At 50.6% G+C, this 25,609-nt stretch overlaps 1 protein-coding gene across 3 annotated transcripts in view; it reads left to right on the forward strand.

The window, feature by feature from the left end:
- lrch4 (leucine-rich repeats and calponin homology (CH) domain containing 4) overlaps positions 1–25,609 on the forward strand; it is a 56,523-nt gene that overhangs the window by 24,912 nt on the left and 6,002 nt on the right. For 2 of the 3 annotated variants that reach the window (XM_036958280.2, XM_036958279.2), the window contains exons 2-15: positions 4,966–5,110; positions 5,198–5,327; positions 7,125–7,230; positions 10,142–10,388; positions 13,945–14,041; positions 14,229–14,343; positions 16,055–16,167; positions 16,274–16,329; positions 17,738–17,878; positions 20,228–20,299; positions 20,684–20,738; positions 24,072–24,132; positions 24,229–24,422; positions 25,219–25,356. In XM_036958280.2, the coding sequence (XP_036814175.1) occupies positions 4,966–5,110; positions 5,198–5,327; positions 7,125–7,230; positions 10,142–10,388; positions 13,945–14,041; positions 14,229–14,343; positions 16,055–16,167; positions 16,274–16,329; positions 17,738–17,878; positions 20,228–20,299; positions 20,684–20,738; positions 24,072–24,132; positions 24,229–24,422; positions 25,219–25,356 (1,670 nt within the window). Of the gene's footprint in view, positions 1–4,965; positions 5,111–5,197; positions 5,328–7,124; positions 7,231–10,141; positions 10,389–10,858; positions 11,007–13,944; positions 14,042–14,228; positions 14,344–16,054; positions 16,168–16,273; positions 16,330–17,737; positions 17,879–20,227; positions 20,300–20,683; positions 20,739–24,071; positions 24,133–24,228; positions 24,423–25,218; positions 25,357–25,609 lie in introns of those variants that run through there. The other variant, XM_090214899.1, reaches the window with a different exon arrangement.

The following is a 25,609-nucleotide window of genomic DNA, read 5'->3' on the forward strand; positions in this document are numbered from 1 at the left end:
GCGACTCCGATTTTAAACTCAATAATTGAAATCTTTGTTCTCCATGGAACCCTGTTATTCCAAATGACTCGGGTTTATATCTACTGTGTTGCCTTAGGCTAGTTGACCACCACCTCTCTCCAGCTCTGCTCTGGAATGCCAGCCGGATGCAGGACATTTCAATACCCGCTGTCAGCACAGCCAGATCCCATTCCTCCAAAAAAATGAAGCTTTTCCCATGTGTACGATCGTTAGATAGCGGCTGTGTCCGTTGTTCGTTATCGCAATTGGGCTGGGGAGAAGCTGGGACATCTCAGCTACAGATGGGAGGCCTCCGCTTCGAGTGGGACTTGGACAAGGTGTGTGTGTGTGTGTGTGTGTGGCGGGAGAGAGGAGAAGTGTATAGGGGTTGCGAGTGAGTTTGTTTTCCGAAACACTTCCTTGCCAAAACAAACAGCAGGACAAAAGCTCTGGAGTGTGAGAGCGGAGTGTCGGTCGGTCCGGCCGGGAATAGGACTTGAAGGGTGGGAGGAAGAGAGAGGAGAGAGGACGGGGGGAGGGGAATAGAGGACGGGGGGGGGGGGGGTAGAAGATGGGAGGAGGGGTTTCTTCAGGGGTGAGTGCAGGGACTCCGAGCGAACCGGGTCAACACTCCATTCCCCCCTCCATTGTTCACCCAGCCCCACTCTAGCAGTAAGACAATGGAGACAGAAAGAGAGCGCTCTCAGCATAGCGACTGTATATACAGTGCCAGTCAAGTTTGGACATACCTACTCATTCAAAGGTTTTTCTTTATTTTCATTATTTTATTTTTAGAAAGACAAACTATGAAGTAACACATATGGAATGATGTAGTAACTAGAAACAGGTTTAAACAAATCAAAATAGATTTTTAGATTCTTCAAAGTAGCCACCCTTTGCCTTGACACTTTTGCACACACTCTTGGCATTCTCTCAACCAGCTTCACCTGGAATGATTTTCCAACAGTCTTGAAGAAGTTATCATATGCTGAGCACTTGTTGGCAGCTTCTCCTTCACTCTGCGGTCCAACTCATCCCAAACAGTCTCAATTGGGTTGAGGTCGGGTGATTGTGGAGGCCATGTCATCTGATGCAGCACTCCATCACTCTCCTTCTTGGTCAAATAGCCTTTACACAGCCTGGAGGTGTGTTGGGTCATTGTCCTGTTGAAAAACAAATGATACTCCCATGAAGCGCAAACCAAATAGCATTGCGTGTCAATGCCAAATGCTGTGGTAGCCCTGCTGTTTAAGTTTGCCTTGAATTCGAAATAAACCGCAGACTATGTCACCAGGAAAGCACACCTACACCATTACACCTACTCCATGCTTCACAGTGGGAACCACACATGCAGAGATCATCCATTGACCTTGTGTGTTTGGGGTCATTGTCCTGTTGAAAAACAAATGATAATCCCACTAAGCGCAAACCAGATGGGATGGTGTTTTACTGCAGAATGCTAGATAAATTCTAAATAAATCAGACAGTGTCACCAGCACAGCACCATAATACCACCTCCTCCATGCTTCATGTGGGAACCGCACGTGGAGAGATCATCCATTCACCTACTCTGCGTCTCACAAAGACATGATGGTTAGAACCACAAATCTCAAATTTGGACTCATCAGACCAAAGGACAGATTTCCACCGGTCTAATGTCCGTTGCTCGTGTTTCTTGGCCCAAGCAAGTCTCTTCTTATTATTATTGGTGTCCTTTAGTAGTGGTTTCTTTGCAGCAATTCAACCATGAAGGCCTGATAAACGCAATCTCTGCTGAACAGCTGATGTTGAGATGTCTGTTACTTGAACTCTCAATTATTTATTTGGGCTGCAATTTCTGAGGATGGTAACTCTAATGAACTTATCCTCCACAGCAGAGGTAACTCTGGGTCTTCCATTCCTGTGGCGGTCCTCATGAGAGCCAGTTTCATCATAGAGCTTGATGGTTTTTGCGACTGCACTTGAAGAAACTTTCAAAGTTCTTGAAATGTTCCGATTGACTGACCTTCCTGTCTTAAAGTAATGATGGACTGTCGTTTCTCTTTGCTTATTTGAGCTGTTCTTGACATAATATGGATGTATCCCTATTTGGTGAAAGACCATCTTCTGTAGTCAACCCTTACCTTGTCACAACACAACTGATTGGCAAACGCATTAAGAAGGAAATAAATTCCACAAATTAACTTTTTTTTTATTTTTTAGAAGGCACACCTGCTAATTGAAATGCATTCCAGGTTACCCCATGAAGCTGGTTGAGAGAATGCCATGAGTGTGCAAAGCTGTCATCAAGGCAAAGGGTGGCTACTTTGAAGAATCTCAAATATAACATATATATTTAGATTAATTTAACTTTTTTGTTTGTTTGTTGGTTACTACATGATTCCATATGTTATTTCATAGTTTTGATGTCTAAACTATTATTCTACAGTATAGAAGATTGTAAAAAAAAAAAAAAAAAAACCTGGAATGAGTAGGTGTGTCAACTTTGGACTGTTAACGTTGCTGTATATACACTACCGTTCAAAAGTTTGGGGTCATTAAGAAATGTCCTTGTTTTTGAAAGAAAAGCAATTTTTTTTTTTGTTGGTCCATTTAAAATAACATCAAATCGATCAGAAATACAGTGTAGACCATTGTTAATTTTGTAAATGACTATTGTAGCTGGAAATGGCAGATTTTTTATGGAATATCTACAGTGTACAGAGGTCCATTATCAGCAACCATCACTCCTGTGTTCCAATGGCACGTTGTGTTAGCTAATCCAAGTTGACCATCAAACGTTGTAAAGAAAAAGCCATATCTCAGACTGGCCAATAAAAATCAAAGATTAAAATGGGCAAAAGAACACAGACACTGGCCAGAGGAACTTTGCCTAGAAGGCCACCATCTTGGAGTCGCCTCTTCACTGTTGACGTTGAGACTGGTGTTATGCAGGTACTACTTAATGAAGCTGCCAGTTGAGGACTTGTGAGGCATCTGTTTCTCAAACTAGACACTAATGTACTTGTCCTCTGGCTCAGTTGTGCACCGGGGCCTCCCACTCCTCTTTCTATTCTGGTTAGAGCCAGTTTGTGCTGTTCTGTGAAGGGAGTAGTACACAGCGTTGTACAAGATCTTCAGTTTCTTGGCAATTTCTCAAAGTCCTTTGTTTCTGGCCATTTTGAGCCTGTAATCGAACCCACAAATGCTGAATCTCCAGATACTCTAGTCTAAAGGAGGACAGTTTTATTGCTTCTTTAATCAGTACAACAGTTTTCAGCTGTGCTAACATAATTTCAAAAGGGTTTTCTAATGATCAATTAGCCTCTTTAAAATGATAAACTTGGATTAGCTAACACAAAGTGCCATTGGAACACAGGAGTGATGGTTGCTGATAAGGGGCCTCTGTAGTCCTATGTAGATATCCCATTAAAAATCTGCCGTTTTTCCACCTACAATAGTCATTTACAACATTTTAACAATGTCTACACTGTATTTCTGATCAATTTGATGTTACTTTAATTGACAATTTTTTAAATTTATTTTAATAAAATAAGTGACCCCAAACTTTTGAACGGTAGTGTATTTAGGCAGGAGATACTCCTAATAGCCATTTGTAAGGTCTCACACTCATTTGCATGGCTATTGTATGGACATGTTCACGCTTTCCTGGTTACTGTAAACACACAGTGTACTACACATTCTCATATAGGCTACCCCTAGTGCCGTCAGCTCCTGGGTGAATCACAAGACACACACACACACACACACACACACACACACACACACACACACACACACACACGCACACACACGCACGGTTGTGGGTTCCGCTGGAATGTTGGCGTCCATTTTAGTGGAGCATGTGAAACTGTTATTTTGGTGAGCATAATGAAACCCCTTTTTATCAGTGGTGTAAAAGTACTACTTTTTTTTTGGGGGGGGGGGGGTTTATCTGTACTTTACTATTTAGATTTTTGACAACTTTTACTTCACTACATTCCTAAAGAAAATGTATGTGGTTTCTACTCGATACATTTTCCCTGACACCCAAAGGTACTCATTGCATTTTGAATGCTTAGCAGGACAGAAAAATGGTCTACTTCACACGCATGTTATCAAGAGAACATCCTTACTGTCTCTGATCTGGTGGACTCACTAAACACAATCTTCGTTTGTAAGTGATGTCTGAGTGTTGGGAGTGTGCCCCTGGCTAGCCATAAAAATAAACATTTATCTAGACCACCGTCTGGTTTGCTTAATTTAAGGATTTTGAAAGGATTTTTATTTTTGATACTGAAATATATTTTAGAAATGACATTTTACTTTTGATATTTAAGTATATTTAAAGCCAAATACTTTTCTAATTTGACTCAAGTAGGATTTTACTGGGAGACTGATGGTGAACATGACTGTGCGGAAAGGAGACAGAAATGCATGCCAGAGAGAGGGAAAGGGAGAGGACTTGGATGAGAGTAGGATAGAGGGAGGGAGAATGTTGAGAGACGACAGTTGACCGGGGCTTCCAGCCAGCCAGCCAGCCAGCAGCTGTGAAGGAGGCTATTCGGCCTATATTCAGAAAAGCCCAGATTGTCTGTACTCTCAAATGGACACACGGCCTTGGTGGAGTCCTGTCTGCCAGGACCTGTCAGTGGAATTTCAGTTTGCGTCTTTGAGCTCTTTTGTTCATGTTTGGCCAATGCTTTGAGAAGGGCTAGGTTTCTCCCGACTCCGGTTCAGATGCATTCATATTGCTGATGAAGAATCCAAAATATCAAACTTTGTCTGCTGGCGATGCCCAAGAACTGTGTGTGTGCTGCGTGTTTGTGTGGCTGTGTGCTGGTCTGACAAGCCGTCTCTTGTCAGTGTCATTGATGTGTGATTGGTCCTTTTTTTTGTTTCTCATGGCAATATTATTGACTGTGATTGGTCGCCGTTGTCGAATATACCAGTGTTATTGACCGTGATTGGTCCTTCTTGTTTCAGACCTTTCTAAGAACCGTCTGTGCGAGCTGCCAGAGGAGCTGTGCCAGTTCATCTCCTTGGAGACGCTCAGCTTGTACCACAACTGTGTTCGCTCCCTCACCCCCGACCTCTGTCACCTACAGGCTCTCACCTACCTCAACCTCAGGTGACATCCCTTTTCCTTGCACTCCTACAGGTACCTGCGCGTCCGTGTTTTGCTGTTCATAATTGTTCTGTGTGTCCGTCCTTGCAGCCGTAACCTCCTCTCCAGCCTGCCCCCCTCGATGTGTCAGCTCCCCCTCCTGAGAGTCCTGATCGTCAGCAACAACAAGCTGTCAGCCCTGCCCACCTCCATACATACCCTCACGCACCTCCGACAGCTGGTACGTAGTGATACCCACCCACACCTCCGGTTACCCACCGACCCACTGCCTCAGGTTACCCACTACCTCAGGTTACCCACTGACCCACTGCCTCAGGTTACCCACTACCTCAGATTACCCACTACCTCAGGTTACCCACTGACCCACTGCCTCAGGTTACCCACTGACCCAGGTTACCCACTGACCCAGGTTACCCACTGCCTCAGGTTACCCACTGACCCAGGTTACCCACTGCCTCAGGTTACCCACTGACCCAGGTTACCCACTGACCCAGGTTACCCACTGCCTCAGGTTACCCACTGCCTCAGGTTACCCACTGCCTCAGGTTACCCACTGCCTCAGGTTACCCACTGACCCACTGCCTCAGGTTACCCACTGCCTCAGGTTACCTACTGCCTCAGGTTACCCACTGCCTCAGGTTACCTACTGCCTCAGGTTACCCACTGCCTCAGGTTACCCACCGACCCACTGCCTCAGGTTACCCACCGACCCACTGCCTCAGGTTACCCACCGACCCACTGCCTCAGGTTACCCACTACCTCATGTTACCCACTGACCCACTGCCTCAGGTTACCCACTGCCTCAGGTTACCCACTGCCTCAGGTTACCCACTGCCTCAGGTTACCCACTGCCTCAGGTTACCCACTACCTCATGTTACCCACTGACCCACTGCCTCAGGTTACCCACTGCCTCAGGTTACCCACTGCCTCAGGTTACCCACTACCTCAGGTTACCCACTGACCCACTGCCTCAGGTTACCCACTGCCTCAGGTTGCCCACTACCCCAGGTTACCCACTTCCCTGCTGCCTCAGGTTACCCACTGCCCACCTCGCAGGGCTGTCTCTCTCTCTCTCTGTTTGCTCTAGGTATCTGTCTCTCTCTCTCTCTCTCTGTTTGCTCTAGGTATCTGTCTCTCTCTCTCTGCTCTAGGTATCTGTCTCTCTCTCTCTGCTCTAGGTATCTGTCTCTCTCTGCTCTAGGTATCTGTCTATCTCTCTCTGCTCTAGGTATCTGTCTCTCTCTCTCTGCTCTAGGTATCTGTCTCTCTCTCTCTGCTCTAGGTATCTGTCTCTCTCTCTCTGCTCTAGGTATCTGTCTCTCTCTCTCTGCTCTAGGTATCTGTCTCTCTCTCTCTCTTTGCTCTAGGTATCTGTCTCTGTCTCTCTCTCTCTTTGCTCTAGGTATCTGTCACTGTCTCTCTCTCTCTCTTTGCTCTAGGTATCTGTCACTGTCTCTCTCTCTCTCTTTGCTCTAGGTATCTGTCACTGTCTCTCTCTCTCTTTGCTCTAGGTATCTGTCACTGTCTCTCTCTCTCTGCTCTAGGTATCTGTCACTGTCTCTCTCTCTCTTTGCTCTAGGTATCTGTCACTGTTTCTCTCTCTTTGCTGTAGGTATCTCTCTTGCAGTCTTACTCTGGTTTTGTTTACTTTAGGTTCTCTATCTGGTTCCCCTCCCTCTGTCCTGTCATCTATCTTTCCTCTCTTTGCCCTCACTGGCTGGCTCACAGTCCTGTCTGTCTCGCTCTTCACCTCACAAGTCCTGTCTGTCTTCCTCTCTCTCTCTCGCTGTCTTCCGCTTTCTCGCTGTCCTGGATGGCTATCTTAACGCTGTCTACCCTCACTGGCTGGCTCACAGTCCTGTCTGTCCCCCCCCCGCCCCTCCACTCACCCACTCCCCTCTGACCTATCGCCCCTTCCTCTCTTGACCTTCTCTCTTGCATAGTCCTTTGGGGTATAGCCAAGGCCTGGGTTGCCGTTAGTAACTTTTGCTGAATTGGTTTTCCTCTGTCCTGTAGGATGTGAGTTGTAATGGCCTGCAGTGTTTGCCTGTGGAGCTGGGTCAGCTGGAGTGTCTGAGAGACCTCAACTTGAGGCGGAACCAGCTCACCACGCTGCCAGAGGGTGAGAGAGACACACACACACACACACACACACCTGACCTTTGACCCCTACGTACACCTTAATATACCAGTGGTATTCAAACTTTTTCAGCGGGTCTGTGTTTTTCTCAAAAAATTATTGCGATCTCACCCCAAATCTAATGACACAATCTTAAAGGGATATTCCACCCCCAGGAAAAAAAAAAAATCATAACTCATATCAATTTGGTGAGAAGCCCGATCGTCTATCAGTGGGTAAAATAACAATTTTCCCCGCCGTGATGTAACTTCTAAGTGGTCCGTCCGTGAAATCAGGAAATCCCGAAGGAACTGGTCACTGGAGATGAGGGGTAATAAACATTTTTAATAAAGCTTTTAAAACAGTCACCTCCAGTCCAGATCACCACATCAGCCAATAGATGGTATGGCCGTACTTGACAAGAACACATACATCCGTTTGCAAAAAAAAAATATATATATATATATTTTTTTTTTATACCGTCGTGACAAAATATATATTTAGCTTAGACGTGCTCAATTTAAACAGTGTAGAAAATTATTAAGTGCTATCTTGCAATGTGCCCCTGTGTGTCTGTGTGGGGGGGGAAGGGCTGTTGTCATAGCAACGTACTCTGCATCGCTCTGGGTGAACTGAAAGTCGACCTCTTGAGAGATTCCTAAAATGGATAGGGCAGTTTGTTTTAGGGTCGATTTTTACCGCGAACTAGCTACTTCACATGCTGATATTGACTTTGGTATTATTGTGTGTAGCTAGCTAGCCAGCTAGCCAGCTATCCCAGAGGGAGAACATTGCATTGTGGGTTTTCTAGTTGACTTGAGCAGCAAAAAAAAGATCTCCACAACAATTTTAGCGTGTCGCTACCAACCATGTTCACAGAAGATATTGTCTTCGCATATTAGTGTTTTAACCCTTTATTAATCATCGGAGTTAGTGTATTACCCCTTTACAATCTGTACATTTTAACATTCACAAATAACCTTAAATTCATTACACATTCATCTCTTATCGAAAAGAAAAGAAACCAATAATACATTTACTCTATAAAATGTTATTTTTCTAATTTATATTTATCAAAAAAGTTTGTATATTATCCCAAAATTATAATTTGTATTTTTTTATTTATTTCTAAAACAATTTGGCTGCAATTTCCCCTCGACTGCACAAGTGGTTGTTACCGACTCTGTGTGTCAACGTGTCCCTGCCCTCTATAGCTTTATCCCTCTATACCGATAAGCTACTTTGGTACTTAATCTTATTATTGACCCAAGGCACTAGATCCTGGACCTGTCTGTAATGCCCCAATGAGACTGTCATTCGTTCTTCCCTATATAACGCCTCATTTATACCGTACCGCGCAATGCAGGAACCCACAAGCAAAATTAGCGATCTTATTTACTTGTCCAATTGTGGGACTGTAAATCAAATCTAATTTTATTTGTCACATACACATGGTTAGCAGATGTTAATGCGAGTGTAGCGAAATGCTTGTGCTTCTAGTTCCGACAATGCAGTAATAACCAACGAGTAACCTAACTAACAATTCCAAAACTACTACCTTATAGACACAAGTGTAAGGGGATAAAGAATATGTACATAAAGATATATGAATGAGTGATGGTACAGAGATGTTGGAACATTGCTGCTATAACAGCCTCCACTCTTCTGGGAAGGCTTTCCACTAGATGGTGGAACATTGCTGCAGGGACTTGCTTCCTTTCAGCCATGAGTATTCGTAAGGTCGGGCACTGATGTTTGCCGATTTAGGCCTGTTCTTCGACGAGGTTGAATTGAGGGCTCTGTGCAGGCCAGTCAAGTTCTTCCACACCGATCTCGCTTTGTGCACGGTGACATTGTCATGCTGAGACAGGAAAGGGCCTTCTCCAAACTGTTGCCACAAAGTTGAAAGCACAGAATCGTCTAGAATGCCGTTGTATGCTGTAGTGCCATAGAAACCCATTTCATGAATTTTCCGACGAACAGTTCTTGTGCTGACGTTGCTTCCAGAGGCAGTTTGGAACCCGGGTAGTGAGTGTTGTAACCGAGGACAGACAATTTTTACACGCTTCAGCACTTGGCTGTCCTGTTCTGTGAGCTTGTGTGGCCTACCACTTCGCAGTTGAGCCGTTGTTGCTCCTAAGACGTCCACTTCACAATAACAGCACTTACAGCTCTAGCAGGGCATAAAATTGACCAGCTGACTTGTTGGAAAGGTGGCATCCTGTGACGGTGTACAGCCATTGTACAGCCACTGTTTGTCTATGGAGATTGCATGGCGATGTGCTCGATTTTTATACACCTGTCAGCAACGGGTGGGGCTGAAACAGCCGAATCCACTCATTTTAAAGGGGTGTTCACATACTTGTGTGTATAGTGTATACATTAGGCTTAAGTCCAACACACTACTAACCCTGATGTGTCTTCTGTGACCCTGTTGTCAAACAGACCAGACTACCTCAGAGATATAGGTCTAAGTACCATTACCAGATCATTTTTACCCCAAACAAAAGCATACAGTAGTGAGAATCCCCCAGCGAAACAAGCCAGCTGCCTGTGACTGTATGATCTGTACGTTACCAGTATAGCTCTGGCCTCATAGCATCCCTCCAAAAAAAAAAAACACTAATCCCAACATAACATGGGTTACAGCCACTGTAGCAACTCCTTTTGAGTCGACACGGTTTGACAAAAGATCAGTCAGGCTGTTATTTGAATTTAATAAAATCATAGTTGAAATAAAAGCCCCCCCCCCCTCCACTCCCCCTGAAGGCTATCAAAACATTGACTTGCTAGTGACAAAAGTGCATTTGATTATTTCCCAAGATGCAGTCATTTCCATGATGATTAGATATCTCGGTACTAAACCCACCACCACCCCCCCCCTCTCTCTCTCCTCTCTCTCTCTACCTCTCAGAGTTGTCCGAGTTACCCCTGGTCCGGTTAGACGTCTCCTGTAACCACATCTCCCACGTGCCCGTGTGTTACCGCCACCTGCGTCAACTCCAGACCATAGTCTTGGACAACAACCCCCTGCAGCAACCGCCTGCCCAGATCTGCTCTAAGGGGAAGTACCACATCTTCAAGTTCCTCAACATTGTGGCCTGCAAGAGGAGCCAGGAGGAGCTGGAGAGAGCCCTGAGACCTACAGGGTTTAATAGCTGGTGAGAGAGAGCCCTGAGACCTACAGGGTTTAATAGCTGGTGAGAGAGAGCCCTGAGACCTACAGGGTTTAATAGCTGGTGAGAGAGAGCCCTGAGACCTACAGGGTTTAATAGCTGGTGAGAGAGGGAGGGGAGAGAGCCCTGAGACCTACAGGGTTTAATAGCTGGTGAGAGAGGGAGGGGAGAGAGCCCTGAGACCTACAGGGTTTAATAGCTGGTGAGAGAGAGAGGGGAGAGAGCCCTGAGACCTACAGGTTTTAATAGCTGGTGAGAGAGGGAGGGGAGAGAGCCCTAAGACCTACAGGTTTAATAGCTGGTGAGAGAGGGAGGGGAGAGAGCCCTGAGACCTACAGGGTTTAATAGCTGGTGAGATTGGGGGGGGAGAGAGCCCTGAGACCTACAGGGTTTAATAGCTGGTGAGAGTGGAGAGGGAGAGTGGAGAGTTCCCTGACACCTACAGGGTTTAATAGCTGGTGAGAGAGGGAGAAGGAGGAGGAGGAGGAGATGGAGGGGAGCGAGCCCTGACACCTACAGGGTTTAATAGCTGAGGAGAGGGAGAGGGAGAGGAGGAGGAGATGGAGGGGAGCGAGCCCTGACACCTACAGGGTTTAATAGCTGGTGAAAGAGGATGGGGGGAGAGGATATAGAGTTGATCTAATAATCTTTACTTTGGTACCTTTTTTTAATGTAACAGTTAATTAATGATGAGAGGAGGGAGATAGCCGAGGAGTCACATGGAGAAGAAAACAGGTCAATAAATAATAACAGATCAGTAAGGGCTTGTTCTGCCGCTGACTACCGAGACCTACCGGCTTGTTCTGCCGCTGACTACCGAGACCTACTACCGAGACCTACCGGCTTGTTCTGCCGCTGACTACCGAGACCTACTACCGAGACCTACCGGCTTGTTCTGCCGCTGACTACCGAGACCTACTACCGAGACCTACCGGCTTGTTCAGCCGCTGACTACCGAGGCCTACTACCGAGACCTACCGGCTTGTTCAGCTGCTGACTACCGAGACCTACTACCGAGACCTACCGGTTTGTACAGCCGCTGACTACCGAGACCTACTACTACCGAGACCTACTGGCTTGTTCAGCTGCTGACTACCGAGACCTACTACTACCGAGACCTACCGGCTTGTTCTGCCGCTGACTACCGAGACCTACTACCGAGACCTACCGGTTTGTACAGCCGCTGACTACCGAGACCTACTACTACCGAGACCTACTGGCTTGTTCAGCTGCTGACTACCGAGACCTACTACCGAGACCTACCGGTTTGTACAGCCGCTGACTACCGAGACCAACCGGCTTGTACAGCTGCTGAGTCAATATAAGAAATATTAGCCTAACCCTCACCGATAGTACCGTACCTGACCCTCGCCAATAGTAAAGTACCGTACCTGACCCTCACCGATAGTAAAGTACCGTACCTGACCCTCGCCGATAGTACCGTACCTGACCCCCGCCGATAGTACCGTACCTGACCCTCGCCCATAGTAAAGTACCGTACCTGACCCTCGCCCATAGTAAAGTACCATACCTGACCCTCGCCGATAGTAAAGTACCGTACCTGACCCCCGCCAATAGTAAAGTACTGTACCTGACCCTCGCCGATAGTAAAGTACCGTACCTGACCCTCACCGATAGTACCGTACCTGACCCTCGCCCATAGTAAAGTACCTGACCCTCGCCGATAGTAAAGTACCGTACCTGACCCTCGCCGATAGTACCGTACCTGACCCTCGCCCATAGTAAAGTACCGTACCTGACCCTCACCGATAGTAAAGTACCGTACCTGACCCTCACCGATAGTACCGTACCTGACCCTCACCCATAGTAAAGTACCTGACCCTCGCCGATAGTAAAGTACTGTACCTGACCCTCGCCCATAGTAAAGTACCGTACCTGACCCTCGCCCATAGTACCGTACCTGACCCTCACCTATAGTACCGTACCTGACCCTCACCCATAGTAAAGTACCTGACCCTCGCCGATAGTAAAGTACCGTACCTGACCCTCACCCATAGTAAAGTACCGTACCTGACACTTGCCGATAGTACCGTACCTGACCCTCACCGATAGTACCGTACCTGACCCTCGCAGATAGTAAAGTACCGTACCTGACCCTCGCCGATAGTAAAGTACCGTACCTGACCCTCGCCGATAGTACCGTACCTGACCCTCGCCGATAGTACCGTACCTGACCCTCGCCGATAGTACCGTACCTGACCCTCGCCGATAGTACCGTACCTGACCCTCGCCGATAGTACCGTACCTGACCCTCGCCGATAGTACCGTACCTGACCCTCGCCCATAGTAAAGTACCGTACCTGACCCTCGCCCATAGTAAAGTACCGTACCTGACCCTCGCCGATAGTACCGTACCTGACCCCTCGCCCACAAATATAGAACATGCACCACACAGTTCCCTTTTTCCTCTTGAACATTTACTGAACAATGACATTTTTCTTCAATATTTTATTTATTGAGTATTTATGCCTCGTGCGAGAACAGTAGCTTCATGTTTTGCTTAATAACAAAAAATGTCAAACAATAAATCTGAACTGACACCTTGCGTATGCTTTTATGAACATACACTGTACAATTAGGCAGACTACCCTTACTACCCAGACTACCCAGACTACCCTTACTACCCAGACTACCCTTACTACCCAGACTACCCTTACTACCCAGACTACCCTTACTACCCAGACTACCCAGACTACCCTTACTACCCAGACTACCCTTACTACCCTTACTACCCAGACTACCCTTACTACCCAGACTACCCTTACTACCCAGACTACCCTTACTACCCAGACTACCCTTACTACCCAGACTACCCAGACTACCCTTACTACCCAGACTACCCTTACTACCCAGACTACCCAGACTACCCTTACTACCCAGACTACCCTTACTACCCAGACTACCCTTACTACCCAGACTACCCTTACTACCCAGACTACCCTTACTACCCAGACTACCCTTACTACCCAGACTACCCTTACTACCCAGACTACCCAGACTACCCTTACTACCCAGACTACCCTTACTACCCAGACTACCCTTGAATAATGTATTGAACAATTTAACTTTTTTTCTTGAGCGGCGAGGCCTTTTCATTTGAAAAGGCTTATTGATCTGTAACTATAACGTATCGAAGTACTCGTTGTCCAGTTATGAGGTTGTAATCGCCTACTTTTTTGTCTTTCGCTTGCAGCACACTGTTGAGAAACAGCAGTCCACTGTGCCAGGTTTCAGGCAGCCCTAAAGCCTAGTCTTACACTGCCATGTCAGATACAGATAACAAAAGGGAAAAACCTCACTGTATACTGTAGATGTGAATTCCACCGGTGTTATACGTTTATGGATTTGAGTTTTTAAATGCATTGGTCTGCTCTTTATTCAAACCGCACGCCACCCACGGATATAACCACGGGGACTGGGGGTTTTGAGTCAACCCACGCATCACCAGTGTGTGGAGTGTGTGTGTGTGCTGAATACTGATGTGTGTGTGTGTGTGTGTGGTTTTCATGTCTCCCGGCAGTCTGTCGGACCATGAGCTGTTCTCAGGTCAGTTTGGAGGTTTGGACTCTGGCTTCAACAGTGTGGACAGCGGCAGCAAGAGATGGTCTGGGAACGAGGTGGGACAACATAACAGTTTCATTCGGGGTGTTACTATCTTGTGTGTGTGTGTCTACCTACCTTGCGTGAAGAACAGTGGTACTACCATCTGTCGTAATGATTGCCCTAAATCAAGTAGATGTTTTTATACAGACGTCTTAAAACCCTTACGAAAGGTCAAATCTCCTTTCCGATCTGTGTCTCCAGTCTGCAGATGACTTCTCAGAGCGGTCCCTGCGTATGGCTGAGCTCACCAGAGACCAGAGGAACCTGGAGGAAGAGGTGGAGGACGACTCTTCCCTCACAGAGACCCCAGACACGGGTGAGCAGTGGGTTCTAACTAACCCCCCCCCCCCCCCCCCTCCCAGTGGACTCTAACTATTTCTGACTGGTCTCCTCTCATCAAGATTCACAGCATTGATACACCTTTCAAAACCATGACAAATTTGTTGTACAACTGAAATGTCTTCAACTGAAATGTGTCTTCCCCATTTAACCCAACCCCTCTGAATCAGAGGTGCAGGGGGCTGCCTTAATCGACATGCACGTTTTCAGCACCCTGGGAACAGTGGGTTAACTGCCTTGTTCTGGGGGCAGGACAACAGATTTGTACCTTGTCAGCTCGGGGGATTCCATCCAGCAACCTTTCGGTTACTGGCCCAACGCTCTAACCACTAGGCTACCTGCCGCCCCTCCACTCTAACCACTAGGCTACCTGCCGCCCCTCCACTCTAACCACTAGGCTACCTGCCGCCCCTCCACTCTAACCACAAGGCTACCTGCCGCCCCTCCACTCTAACCACTAGGCTACCTGCGGCCCCTCCACTCTAACCACTAGGCTACCTGCCGCCCCTCCACTCTAACCACTATGCTACCTGCTCCCTCTACGCTCTAACCACTAGGCTACCTGCCGCCCCTACGCTCTAACCACTAGGCTACCTGCCGCCCCTACGCTCTAACCACTATGCTACCTGCCGCCCCTACACTCTAACCACTAGGCTACCTGCCGCCCCTACGCTCTAACCACTAGGCTACCTGCCGCCCCTACGCTCTAACCACTAGGCTACCTGCCGCCCCTACGCTCTAACCACTAGGCTACCTGCCGCCCCTACACTCTAACCACTAGGCTACCTGCCGCCCCTACGCTCTAACCACTAGGCTACCTGCCGCCCCTACGCTCTAACCACTAGGCTACCTGCCGCCCCTACGCTCTAACCACTAGGCTACCTGCCTCCCCTACGCTCTAACCACTAGGCTACCTGCCGCCCCTACACTCTAACCACTAGGCTACCTGCCGCCCCTCCACTCTAACCACTAGGCTACCTGCCGCCCCTACGCTCTAACCACTAGGCTACCTGCCTCCCCTACGCTCTAACCACTAGGCTACCTGCCTCCCCTACGCTCTAACCACTAGGCTACCTGCCTCCCCTACGCTCTAACCACTAGGCTACCTGCCTCCCCTACGCTCTAACCACTAGGCTACCTGCCTCCCCTACGCTCTAACCACTAGGCTACCTGCCTCCCCTACGCTCTAACCACTAGGCTACCTGCCGCCCCTACGCTCTAACCACTAGGCTACCTGCCTCCCCTACGCTCTAACCACTAGGCTACCTGCCTCCCCTATGCTCTAACCACTAGGCTACCTGCCGCCCCTACACTCTAACCACTAGGCTACCTGCCGCCCCTCCACTCTAACCACTAGGCTACCTGCCGCCCCTCCACTCTAACCACTAGGCTACCTGCCGCCCCTCCACTCTAACCACTAGGCTACCTGCCGCCCCTACACTCTAACCACCAGCCTACCTGCCGCCCCTCCACTCTAACCACTAGGCTACCTGCCACCCCATAAGCACACTCACTGAGGAAAGGGACGTGTTTTTTGTAACAAAACAGGAATGTTATTTTTAGCGACAAGACGGCGCTCTGTTGTTCTAAATCTTGGTCATATCCTCAGACATTCTCTAATGTTATCTGACTGTCTGTAATCTCTCTCCTCTTTCCTCTCTCTCTCTTTTGTTTCTTGGTTTTCCCAGTGAATGGGGAGGCCAAGCGGGTGGATGTCATAGCGTCACCGAGGAGCGTCACCGAGGAGAAAGAAGACTGCAGGACGAATCGTCCCTCTCCCCCTCTCACAGCGCCCCCGCAGGTTAGGAAGACACCTTGTTATATGTGTTTTTATAAACTCTTATGAAGAGCAGATGTGTGTGTGTGTGTGTGTGTGTGTCTAACAATGACATGGTGGTGTTCTTCAGGAGAACACAGCGGAATCCTCACCACCACCCCAAACACAAGACTCTTCTAGAAGCAGGTGAGACACACACACACACACACGCGCACCACGGGATGTTGATGGCACCTTAATTGGGGAGGACAGGAGTGGAATCAGTGGAATGATATCAGCAACATCAAACACCTGGTTTCCATGGTTTCAATGGTTTCCAGGTGTTTGATGCCATTCCATTCGCTCCGTTCCGACATTTATTATGAGCTGTCCTCCCCTCACCAGCCTCCTGTGGCACACACACAGACACACACACACACAGACACACACACACAGACCATTGATACTGCACAAGGATACCTCACACTCAGCCGTGTAACCACAAGAGTGTGTGATTGTGATGCTTGTGTGTGTCAGTGCCAATGTTTTATATTCGACTGTGTTCCTGCAACAGTCTCACTGTGGATTCAGCAGTTTGACTGGCTGGCTGTGTGTGTGTGTGTGTACACAGTCTCATACACAGCAACCGCCCGTCAGTGTTTTCAGATTGAAAAGGACAGATAGTCTTTTGATCACACTCTCTCTCCCTGCCTTGTTTTACAAGGTCAGCCTCTCTCGGGGAGTGTTTGAGGGAGCTGGGAAAAGTCAACAGACTGCGGTTCCCATTACTAACACCACTGACTGACACAACCAGAGGAACACCCCCCCCCCCTTCCCCCCCCAGCCAATCGGAAACACTTGCCATCAAATATTTGCCATTTATATATATTTTTTTTATTACATTTTTGACTTCTTAAATAAATAAGTTGCAATGTATTAGTTAACCCCTCTCTATCTCAATATTACATCTTTTTTTATGACATTTTGTCAAGAGTTTTAAAATAAATCAAATGGTTTCACAGTATAATTTATTTTGTAATCTTTGGTTATAGATCAGGTTTTGACCTCCCATTCGAGTACATTTTATATATATTTAAAATATTTAAAAAATACAGTCAAGAAGTTGCAATGTCTTAACATCTCCTGTATCTCAATATAACGTATTTTTATAAAAAAATGGACAAGATTTTGAATATTTTTAAATCTGGTGTCAGACGTCCGTTCTGACGTCTGTCGGAGGTCTCCATTAATCATGCCCATCTGGTGGTTGTGTTGGCTGCAGTGGTTATGGGTTTCCCCAAACTCTGTCCTGGGGGACAGCAAGTGGTGCACGTTCTCTCTGTCTTTTTTTTTTTGTGTGCCCCTAGATCTACACAGCTGACTCAAATAATCGATGCTTGATGATGAGTTGATTATTTCACTGTGCTTCTACGCTCACCCTCTTTCTCCATATCCTTCTCTCTCTCTGTCTCTCCATATTCTTCTCTCTCTCTGTCTCTCCCTCCTCTCTCTCTCTGTCTCTCTCTCTCTCCTCTCTCTCTCTGTCTCTGTCTCTGTGTCTCCCTCCCCTCTCTCTCTCTGTGTCTCTCCCCCCCCCCCCCCGGTCCACTGTCAGTGTGGAGGTAGGAGGGGGGCCGTCACACCCGTCCCCCTCCAGTCCCACCCTGGAGGAGAGGAGGAGACCAGGTACCCTGCTCATCTGGCAGGAGAGAGAGCGAATTCATCAGCAGAGAGACAACACGGCCAGAGACAATGGGTGAGGGGGAGACAACTAGTGGGGAGGGGGAGACAGGACCCAGTAGCAGCAGACTGGTCAGAGACAACGGGTGAGGAGGGAGAGAGAGGACCCAGTAGCAGCGGGTAAGGAGGGGGAGTCAGGACCCAGTAGCAGCAGACAGGTCAGAGACAATGGGTGGGGAGGGGGAGAGAGGACCCAGTAGCAGCAGACGGGTCAGAGACAACGGGTGGGGAGGGAGAGAGAGGACCAAGTAGCAGCAGACTGGTCAGAGACAACGGGTGGGGAGGGAGAGAGAGGACCCAGTAGCAGCAGACAGGTCAGAGACAACGGGTGGGGAGGGAGAGAGAGGACCCAGTAGCAGCAGACAGGTCAGAGACAACGGGTGGGGAGGGAGAGTCAGGACCCAGTAGCAGCAGACAGGTCAGAGACAACGGGTGAGGAGGGGGAGAGAGGACCCAGTAGCAGCAGACGGGTCAGAGACAACGGGTGAGGAGGGGGAGAGAGGACCCAGTAGCAGCAGACAGGTCAGAGACAACGGGTGGGGAGGGAGAGTCAGGACCCAGTAGCAGCAGACAGGTCAGAGACAACGGGTGGGGAGGGAGAGCGAGGACCCAGTAGCAGCAGACAGGTCAGAGACAACGGGTGGGGAGGGAGAGAGAGGACCCAGTAGCAGCAGACAGGTCAGAGACAACGGGTGGGGAGGGAGAGTCAGGACCCAGTAGCAGCAGACAGGTCAGAGACAACGGGTGGGGAGGGAGAGTCAGGACCCAGTAGCAGCAGACAGGTCAGAGACAACGGGTGGGGAGGGGGGGGGGGGAGAGAGGACCCAGTAGCAGCAGACAGGTCAGAGACAACGAGTGGGGAGGGAGAGTCAGGACCCAGTAGCAGCAGACAGGTCAGAGACAACGGGTGGGGAGGGAGAGTCAGGACCCAGTAGCAGCAGACTGGTCAGAGACAACGGGTGGGGAGGGAGAGTCAGGACCCAGTAGCAGCAGACGGGTCAGAGACAACGGGTGGGGAGGGAGAGTCAGGACCCAGTAGCAGCAGACAGGTCAGAGACAACGGGTGGGGAGGGGGAGTCAGGACCCAGTAGCAGCAGACAGGTCAGAGACAACGGGTGGGGAGGGAGAGTCAGGATCCAGTAGCAGCAGACAGGTCAGAGACAACGGGTGGGGAGGGGGAGTCAGGACCCAGTAGCAGCAGACAGGTCAGAGACAACGGGTGGGGAGGGAGAGTCAGGACCCAGTAGCAGCAGACAGGTCAGAGACAACGGGTGGGGAGGGAGAGAGAGGACCCAGTAGCAGCAGACTGGTCAGAGACAACGGGTGGGGAGGGAGAGAGAGGACCCAGTAGCAGCAGACAGGTCAGAGACAACGGGTGGGGAGGGAGAGTCAGGACCCAGTAGCAGCAGACGGGTCAGAGACAACGGGTGAGGAGGGAGAGAGAGGACCCAGTAGCAGCAGACTGGTCAGAGACAACGGGTGGGGAGGGAGAGAGAGGACCCAGTAGCAGCAGACAGGTCAGAGACAACGGGTGAGGAGGGGGAGAGAGGACCCAGTAGCAGCAGACAGGTCAGAGACAACGGGTGGGGAGGGGGAGTCAGGACCCAGTAGCAGCAGACAGGTCAGAGACAACGGGTGGGGAGGGGGAGTCAGGACCCAGTAGCAGCAGACAGGTCAGAGACAACGGGTGGGGAGGGGGAGAGAGGACCCAGTAGCAGCAGACAGGTCAGAGACAACGGGTGGGGAGGGGGAGTCAGGACCCAGTAGCAGCAGACTGGTCAGAGACAACGGGTGAGGAGGGGGAGAGAGGACCCAGTAGCAGCAGACAGGTCAGAGACAACGGGTGAGGAGGGGGAGAGAGGACCCAGTAGCAGCAGACAGGTCAGAGACAACGGGTGAGGAGGGGGAGAGAGGACCCAGTAGCAGCAGACAGGTCAGAGACAACGGGTGAGGAGGGGGAGAGAGGACCCAGTAGCAGCAGACTGGTCAGAGACAACGGGTGAGGAGGGATCCTTTCTACAAAGGAAGCTGGCTGTTAATGCTGGACACAAACCCATATACTTTAAAAAGCTGTGATCAGTGTTTTTTTTTATTTTTATTTTTTTAAACAGGACAATGAAGAGTTGGAACAACAAAATGTAACCAAATAAAATCCCACCCCAATTAAAGTTTAGTTGTTACAATAACCTTTAAAAAATATAATCTATTAAGAACCAGCTGCTAGTCAACTTGTGTGTGGTGAAGGACTTACGGTGTGAATATTTCCCTATTTCAAACGTGGAACGAAATGGCAGTTGTAAGACAACTTAATATGGAAACAACCACCTTTCCATTTCATATCTGATTTCTAAACATCTCCTTCCAGTTTACTGAAGATTACAACGGCCAAAACAGGAAGTAATGTGGCGACGCTGTCACAGACAGGAAGTAGCTCGAGGTAAGAGACCTTAAATCTTACACGAACCAAACTAGTCCGGGGAGAGAAAAGAGAAAGAGAGAACGCTTTCCCTGCCTGAATTGAAGCATGCGACATGTGCATTTAGACAGGCAGCCCAATTCTGATTTTTTTTTTTTGTTCCAGCAGTTGGTCTTTGGACCAATCACATCAGATATTTTCACATCAGATATTTTTCAGAGCTGATCTGATTGGTCAAAAGACCAATTAGTTGGTAAAAGATCAGAATTGGTCTGTCTGTCTAAGCGCCGGCCTAGTTCTTTTGTCAAAGCTCCTGTTCTGTTTATTAGTAGCAGATGCATGAGCAACCGTGCCTGATTTGTGGTTTGGGTATTTTCTTTCTGAACGTGCTCTGTCTCCCCCTAGTGGTAGCTCACCAGAGAACAACCACTCCCAGAACGGGCTCAGACAACGATGTGCGGTCAGTCTTTCATGAAGCTCTTTACACTTTCATCTCTCTTGTAATATATATATTTTTTTACTTCAATTTTGTCATGATGGGAATTGTTACTATTTAGTATCAGCAGTATAATTCATAACCTGGTCCCAGGTCGGTCGTCGTCTCCTCCTAAATCCCAGTCCCAGGTCGGTCGTCGTCTCCTCCTATAGCCCAGTCCCAGGTCGTCTCCTCCTATAGCCCAGTCCCAGGTCGTCGTCTCCTCCTATAGCCCAGTCCCAGGTCGTCGTCTCCTCCTATAGCCCAGTCCCAGGTCGGCCGTCTCCTCCTATAGCCCAGTCCCAGGTCGGCCGTCTCCTCCTATAGCCCAGTCCCAGGTCGGCCGTCGTCTCCTCCTATAGCCCAGTCCCAGGTCGTCTCCTCCTATAGCCCAGTCCCAGGTCGTCGTCTCCTCCTATAGCCCAGTCCCAGGTCGGCCGTCTCCTCCTATAGCCCAGTCCCAGGTCGTCGTCTCCTCCTATAGCCCAGTCCCAGGTCGGCCGTCGTCTCCTCCTATAGCCCAGTCCCAGGTCGGCCGTCGTCTCCTCCTATAGCCCAGTCCCAGGTCGGCCGTCGTCTCCTCCTATAGCCCGGTCCCAGGTCAGCCGTCGTCTCCTCCTATAGCCCAGTCCCAGGTCGGCCGTCGTCTCCTCCTATAGCCCAGTCCCAGGTCGGCCGTCGTCTCCTCTTATAGCCCAGTCCCAGGTCGGCCGTCGTCTCCTCCTATAGCCCAGTCCCAGGTCGGCCGTCGTCTCCTCCTATAGCCCAGTCCCAGGTCGGCCGTCGTCTCCTCCTATAGCCCAGTCCCAGGTCGGCCGTCGTCTCCTCCTATAGCCCAGTCCCAGGTCGGCCGTCGTCTCCTCCTATAGCCCGGTCCCAGGTCGTCGGGTGTCGTCTCCTCCTATAGCCCGGTCCCAGGTCGTCGGGTGTCGTCTCCTCCTATAGCCCGGTCCCAGGTCGTCGGGTGTCGTCTCCTCCTATAGCCCGGTCCCAGGTCGTCAGGTGTCGTCTCCTCCTATAGCCCGGTCCCAGGTCGTCGGGTGTCGTCTCCTCCTATAGCCCGGTCCCAGGTCGTCGGGTGTCGTCTCCTCCTATAGCCCGGTCCCAGTTCGTCGGGTGTCGTCTCCTCCTATAGCCCGGTCCCAGATCGTCGGGTGTCGTCTCCTCCTATAGCCCGGTCCCAGGTCGTCGGGTGTCGTCTCCTCCTATAGCCCGGTCCCAGGTCGTCGGGTGTCGTCTCCTCCTATAGCCCGGTCCCAGGTCGTCGGGTGTCGTCTCCTCCTATAGCCCGGTCCCAGGTCGTCGGGTGTCGTCTCCTCCTATAGCTCGGTCCCAGGTCGTCGGGTGTCGTCTCCTCCTATAGCCCGGTCCCAGGTCGTCGGGTGTCGTCTCCTCCTATAGCCCGGTCCCAGGTCGTCGGGTGTCGTCTCCTCCTATAGCTCGGTCCCAGGTACGCCGTCAACTCCTCCTATAGCCCGGTCCCAGGTCGGCTCCTCCTCCTATAGCCCGGTCCCAGGTCGTCGTCTCCTCCTATAGCCCGGTCCCAGGTCGGCTCCTCCTCCTATAGCCCGGTCCCAGGTCGTCGTCTCCTCCTATTGCCCGGTCCCAGGTCGTCGGCCGTCGTCTCCTCCTATAGCCCGGTCCCAGGTCGTCGGCCGTCGTCTCGTCCTATAGCCCGGTCCCAGGTCGTCGGCCGTCGTCTCCTCGTATAGCCCGGTCCCAGGTCGTCGGCCGTCGTCTCCTCGTATAGCCCGGTCCCAGGTCGTCGGCCGTCGTCTCCTCCTATAGCCCGGTCCCAGGTCGTTGTCTCCTCCTATAGCCCGGTCCCAGGTCGGCGTCTCCTCCTATAGCCCGGTCCCAGGTCGGCGTCTCCTCCTATAGCCCGGTCCCAGGTCGGCGTCTCCTCCTATAGCCCGGTCCCAGGTCGTCGGCTCCTCCTATAGCCCGGTCCCAGGTCGTCGTCTCCTCCTATAGCCCGGTCCCAGGTCGTCGGCCGTCGTCTCCTCCTATAGCCCGGTCCCAGTTCGTCGGCCGTCGTCTCCTCCTATAGCCCGGTCCCAGGTCGTCGGCCGTCGTCTCCTCCTATAGCCCGGTCCCAGGTCGTCGGCCGTCGTCTCCTCCTATAGCCCGGTCCCAGGTCGTCGGCCGTCGTCTCCTCCTATAGCCCGGTCCCAGGTCGTCGGCCGTCGTCTCCTCCTATAGCCCGGTCCCAGGTCGGCCGTCGTCTCCTCCTATAGCCCGGTCCCAGGTCGGCCGTCGTCTCCTCCTATAGCCCGGTCCCAGGTCGGCCGTCGTCTCCTCCTATAGCCCGGTCCCAGGTCGGCCGTCGTCTCCTCCTATAGCCCGGTCCCAGGTCGGCCGTCGTCTCCTCCTATAGCCCGGTCCCACGTCGGCCGTCGTCTCCTCCTATAGCCCGGTCCCAGGTCGGCCGTCGTCTCCTCCTATAGCCCAGTCCCAGGTCGTCTCCTTCTATAGCCCGGTCCCAGGTCGGCCGTCGTCTCCTCCTATAGCCCAGTCCCAGGTCGTCTCCTCCTATAGCCCGGTCCCAGTTCGGCCGTCGTCTCCTCCTATAGCCCGGTCCCAGGTCGTCGGGTGTCGGCCCCTCCTATAGCCCGGTCCCAGGTTCACCGTCGTCTCCTCCTATGGCCCGGTCCCAGGTCGTCGGGTGTCGTCTCCTCCTATAGCCCGGTCCCAGGTCGTCGGGTGTCGTCTCCTCCTATAGCCCGGTCCCAGGTCGTCGGGTGTCGTCTCCTCCTATAGCCCGGTCCCAGGTCGTCGGGTGTCGTCTCCTCCTATAGCCCGGTCCCAGGTCGTCGGGTGTCGTCTCCTCCTATAGCCCGGTCCCAGGTCGTCGGGTGTCGTCTCCTCCTATAGCCCGGTCCCAGGTCGTCGGGTGTCGTCTCCTCCTATAGCCCGGTCCCAGGTCGTCGGGTGTCGTCTCCTCCTATAGCCCGGTCCCAGGTCGTCGGGTGTCGTCTCCTCCTATAGCTCGGTCCCAGGTACGCCGTCGTCTCCTCCTATAGCCCGGTCCCAGGTCGGCTCCTCCTCCTATAGCCCGGTCCCAGGTCGTCGTCTCCTCCTATAGCCCGGTCCCAGGTCGTCGGCCGTCGTCTCCTCCTATAGCCCGGTCCCAGGTCGTAGCCCGGTCCCAGGTCGTCGGCCGTCGTCGCCTCCTATAGCCCGGTCCCAGGTCGTCGGCCCCTCCTCCTATAGCCCGGTCCCAGGTCGTCTCCTCCTATAGCCCGGTCCCAGGTCACCCAGGCTGTATAATCCACACCTGATGTAAATCATGTAATTGCCTCACTTCCCCTTCAACAGAGTGCAGATCAGATGTCACTGTCTCAAACAGCACCTGTTCAGCGCTCTGTTAGCCGATCAGGTACACGCCAATACAGTTCACCTGCAATCTCCTATCTCCTAGTACAGACAACGCCAATGTTAGTTAACACAACGTGTGTGTGTGTGTGTTTATCAGACGTTCCGTCGTCTCCCAAGGCGTCGTCCCCTCCAGGCCTGAGTCAGAAACCCAACAGTTTCCTGTTCCGCACCTCGTCCCGCTGCAGCGTCAAGAGTCAGTTCTCCATCTCAGGCTCCACACAGAGTCTGGTGGAGGCAGGCCGCTCTGAGTCTCGCTCCGTGTTGAGGCCAGATGTAGTACAGCTACGTAAGGTACTGTTTACCTCCTACCTTACCTCTTCTTTCTCTTTAATGCCTCTCCACTTATACTCTATCAATTCAAGTGGCTTTTTTTTTTTTTTTTGCATGGAAAATATATGTTAACATTGCTAAAGTATGTGAAATAGATGTATTTTTGTTTACATGCGTTAAACATTACAATCACAAAAGTTCCGAAAGAATAAAGACATTTCAAATGTTATAAGTCTATATACAGTGTTGTGATGATAAAATAAATAAATAAACATAAATATAGGTTGTATTTATTTATCCCCCTCCATCTCTGTATCTCTCTCTGATCCCCCCCTGTCCATCTCTGTATCTCTCTCTGATCCCCCCCCCCCTGTCCATCTCTGTATCTCTCTCTGATCCCCCCCCTGTCTATCTCTGTATCTCTCTCTGATCCCCCCCTGTCCATCTCTGTATCTCTCTCTGATCCCCCCCCCTGTCCATCTCTGTATCTCTCTCTGATCCCCCCCCTGTCTATCTCTGTATCTCTCTCTGATCCCCCCCCCCTGTCCATCTCTGTATCTCTCTCTGACCCCCCCCCCCCCTGTCCATCTCTGTATTTCTCTCTCTCTGATCCCCCCCCCTGTCCATCTCTGTATCTCTCTCTGTCCCCCCCTCCATCTCTGTATCTCTCTCTGACCCCCCCCCCCCCCCTGTCAATCTCTGTATCTCTCTCTCTCTGTCCCCCCTCCATCTCTGTATCTCTCTCTCTCTGATCCCCCCCTCCATCTCTGTATCTCTCTCTCTGCCCCCCCCCCCCCTCCCGGTCCATCTCTGTCAGACTCTGGAGTCGAGGTTAAAGACCGTCCTGCCAGAGGATCTAGGTGAGGCGCTGTCCAATGGAACGGTCCTCTGCCAGCTGGCCAATCACGTGCGGCCTCGCGCTGTGTCCATCATCCACATTCCCTCCCCAGCAGTGGTAAGTCAATTCCATACATTTACTGTACAATTCTACTCAGTCTAGGATCAATAAATAGACTGGGACTTGATTTGATCAAAACAAGTTAATAAATATGGTATTTGTTGTGATGATGTGTCTGTCTGTGTTAACTCATCCGGTGTCTGTGTAGTTGACTCTGTCTGTGTAGTTGACTCTGTCGGTGTCTGTGACTGTGTGTCTGTGTAGTTGACTCATCCGGTGTCTGTGTAGTTGACTCTGCCTGTGTCTGTGT

This window comes from Oncorhynchus mykiss, chromosome 21 (assembly GCF_057628025.1).
Source record: "Oncorhynchus mykiss isolate SJ-2025 chromosome 21, ASM5762802v1, whole genome shotgun sequence".
Taxonomy (NCBI): domain Eukaryota; kingdom Metazoa; phylum Chordata; class Actinopteri; order Salmoniformes; family Salmonidae; genus Oncorhynchus; species Oncorhynchus mykiss.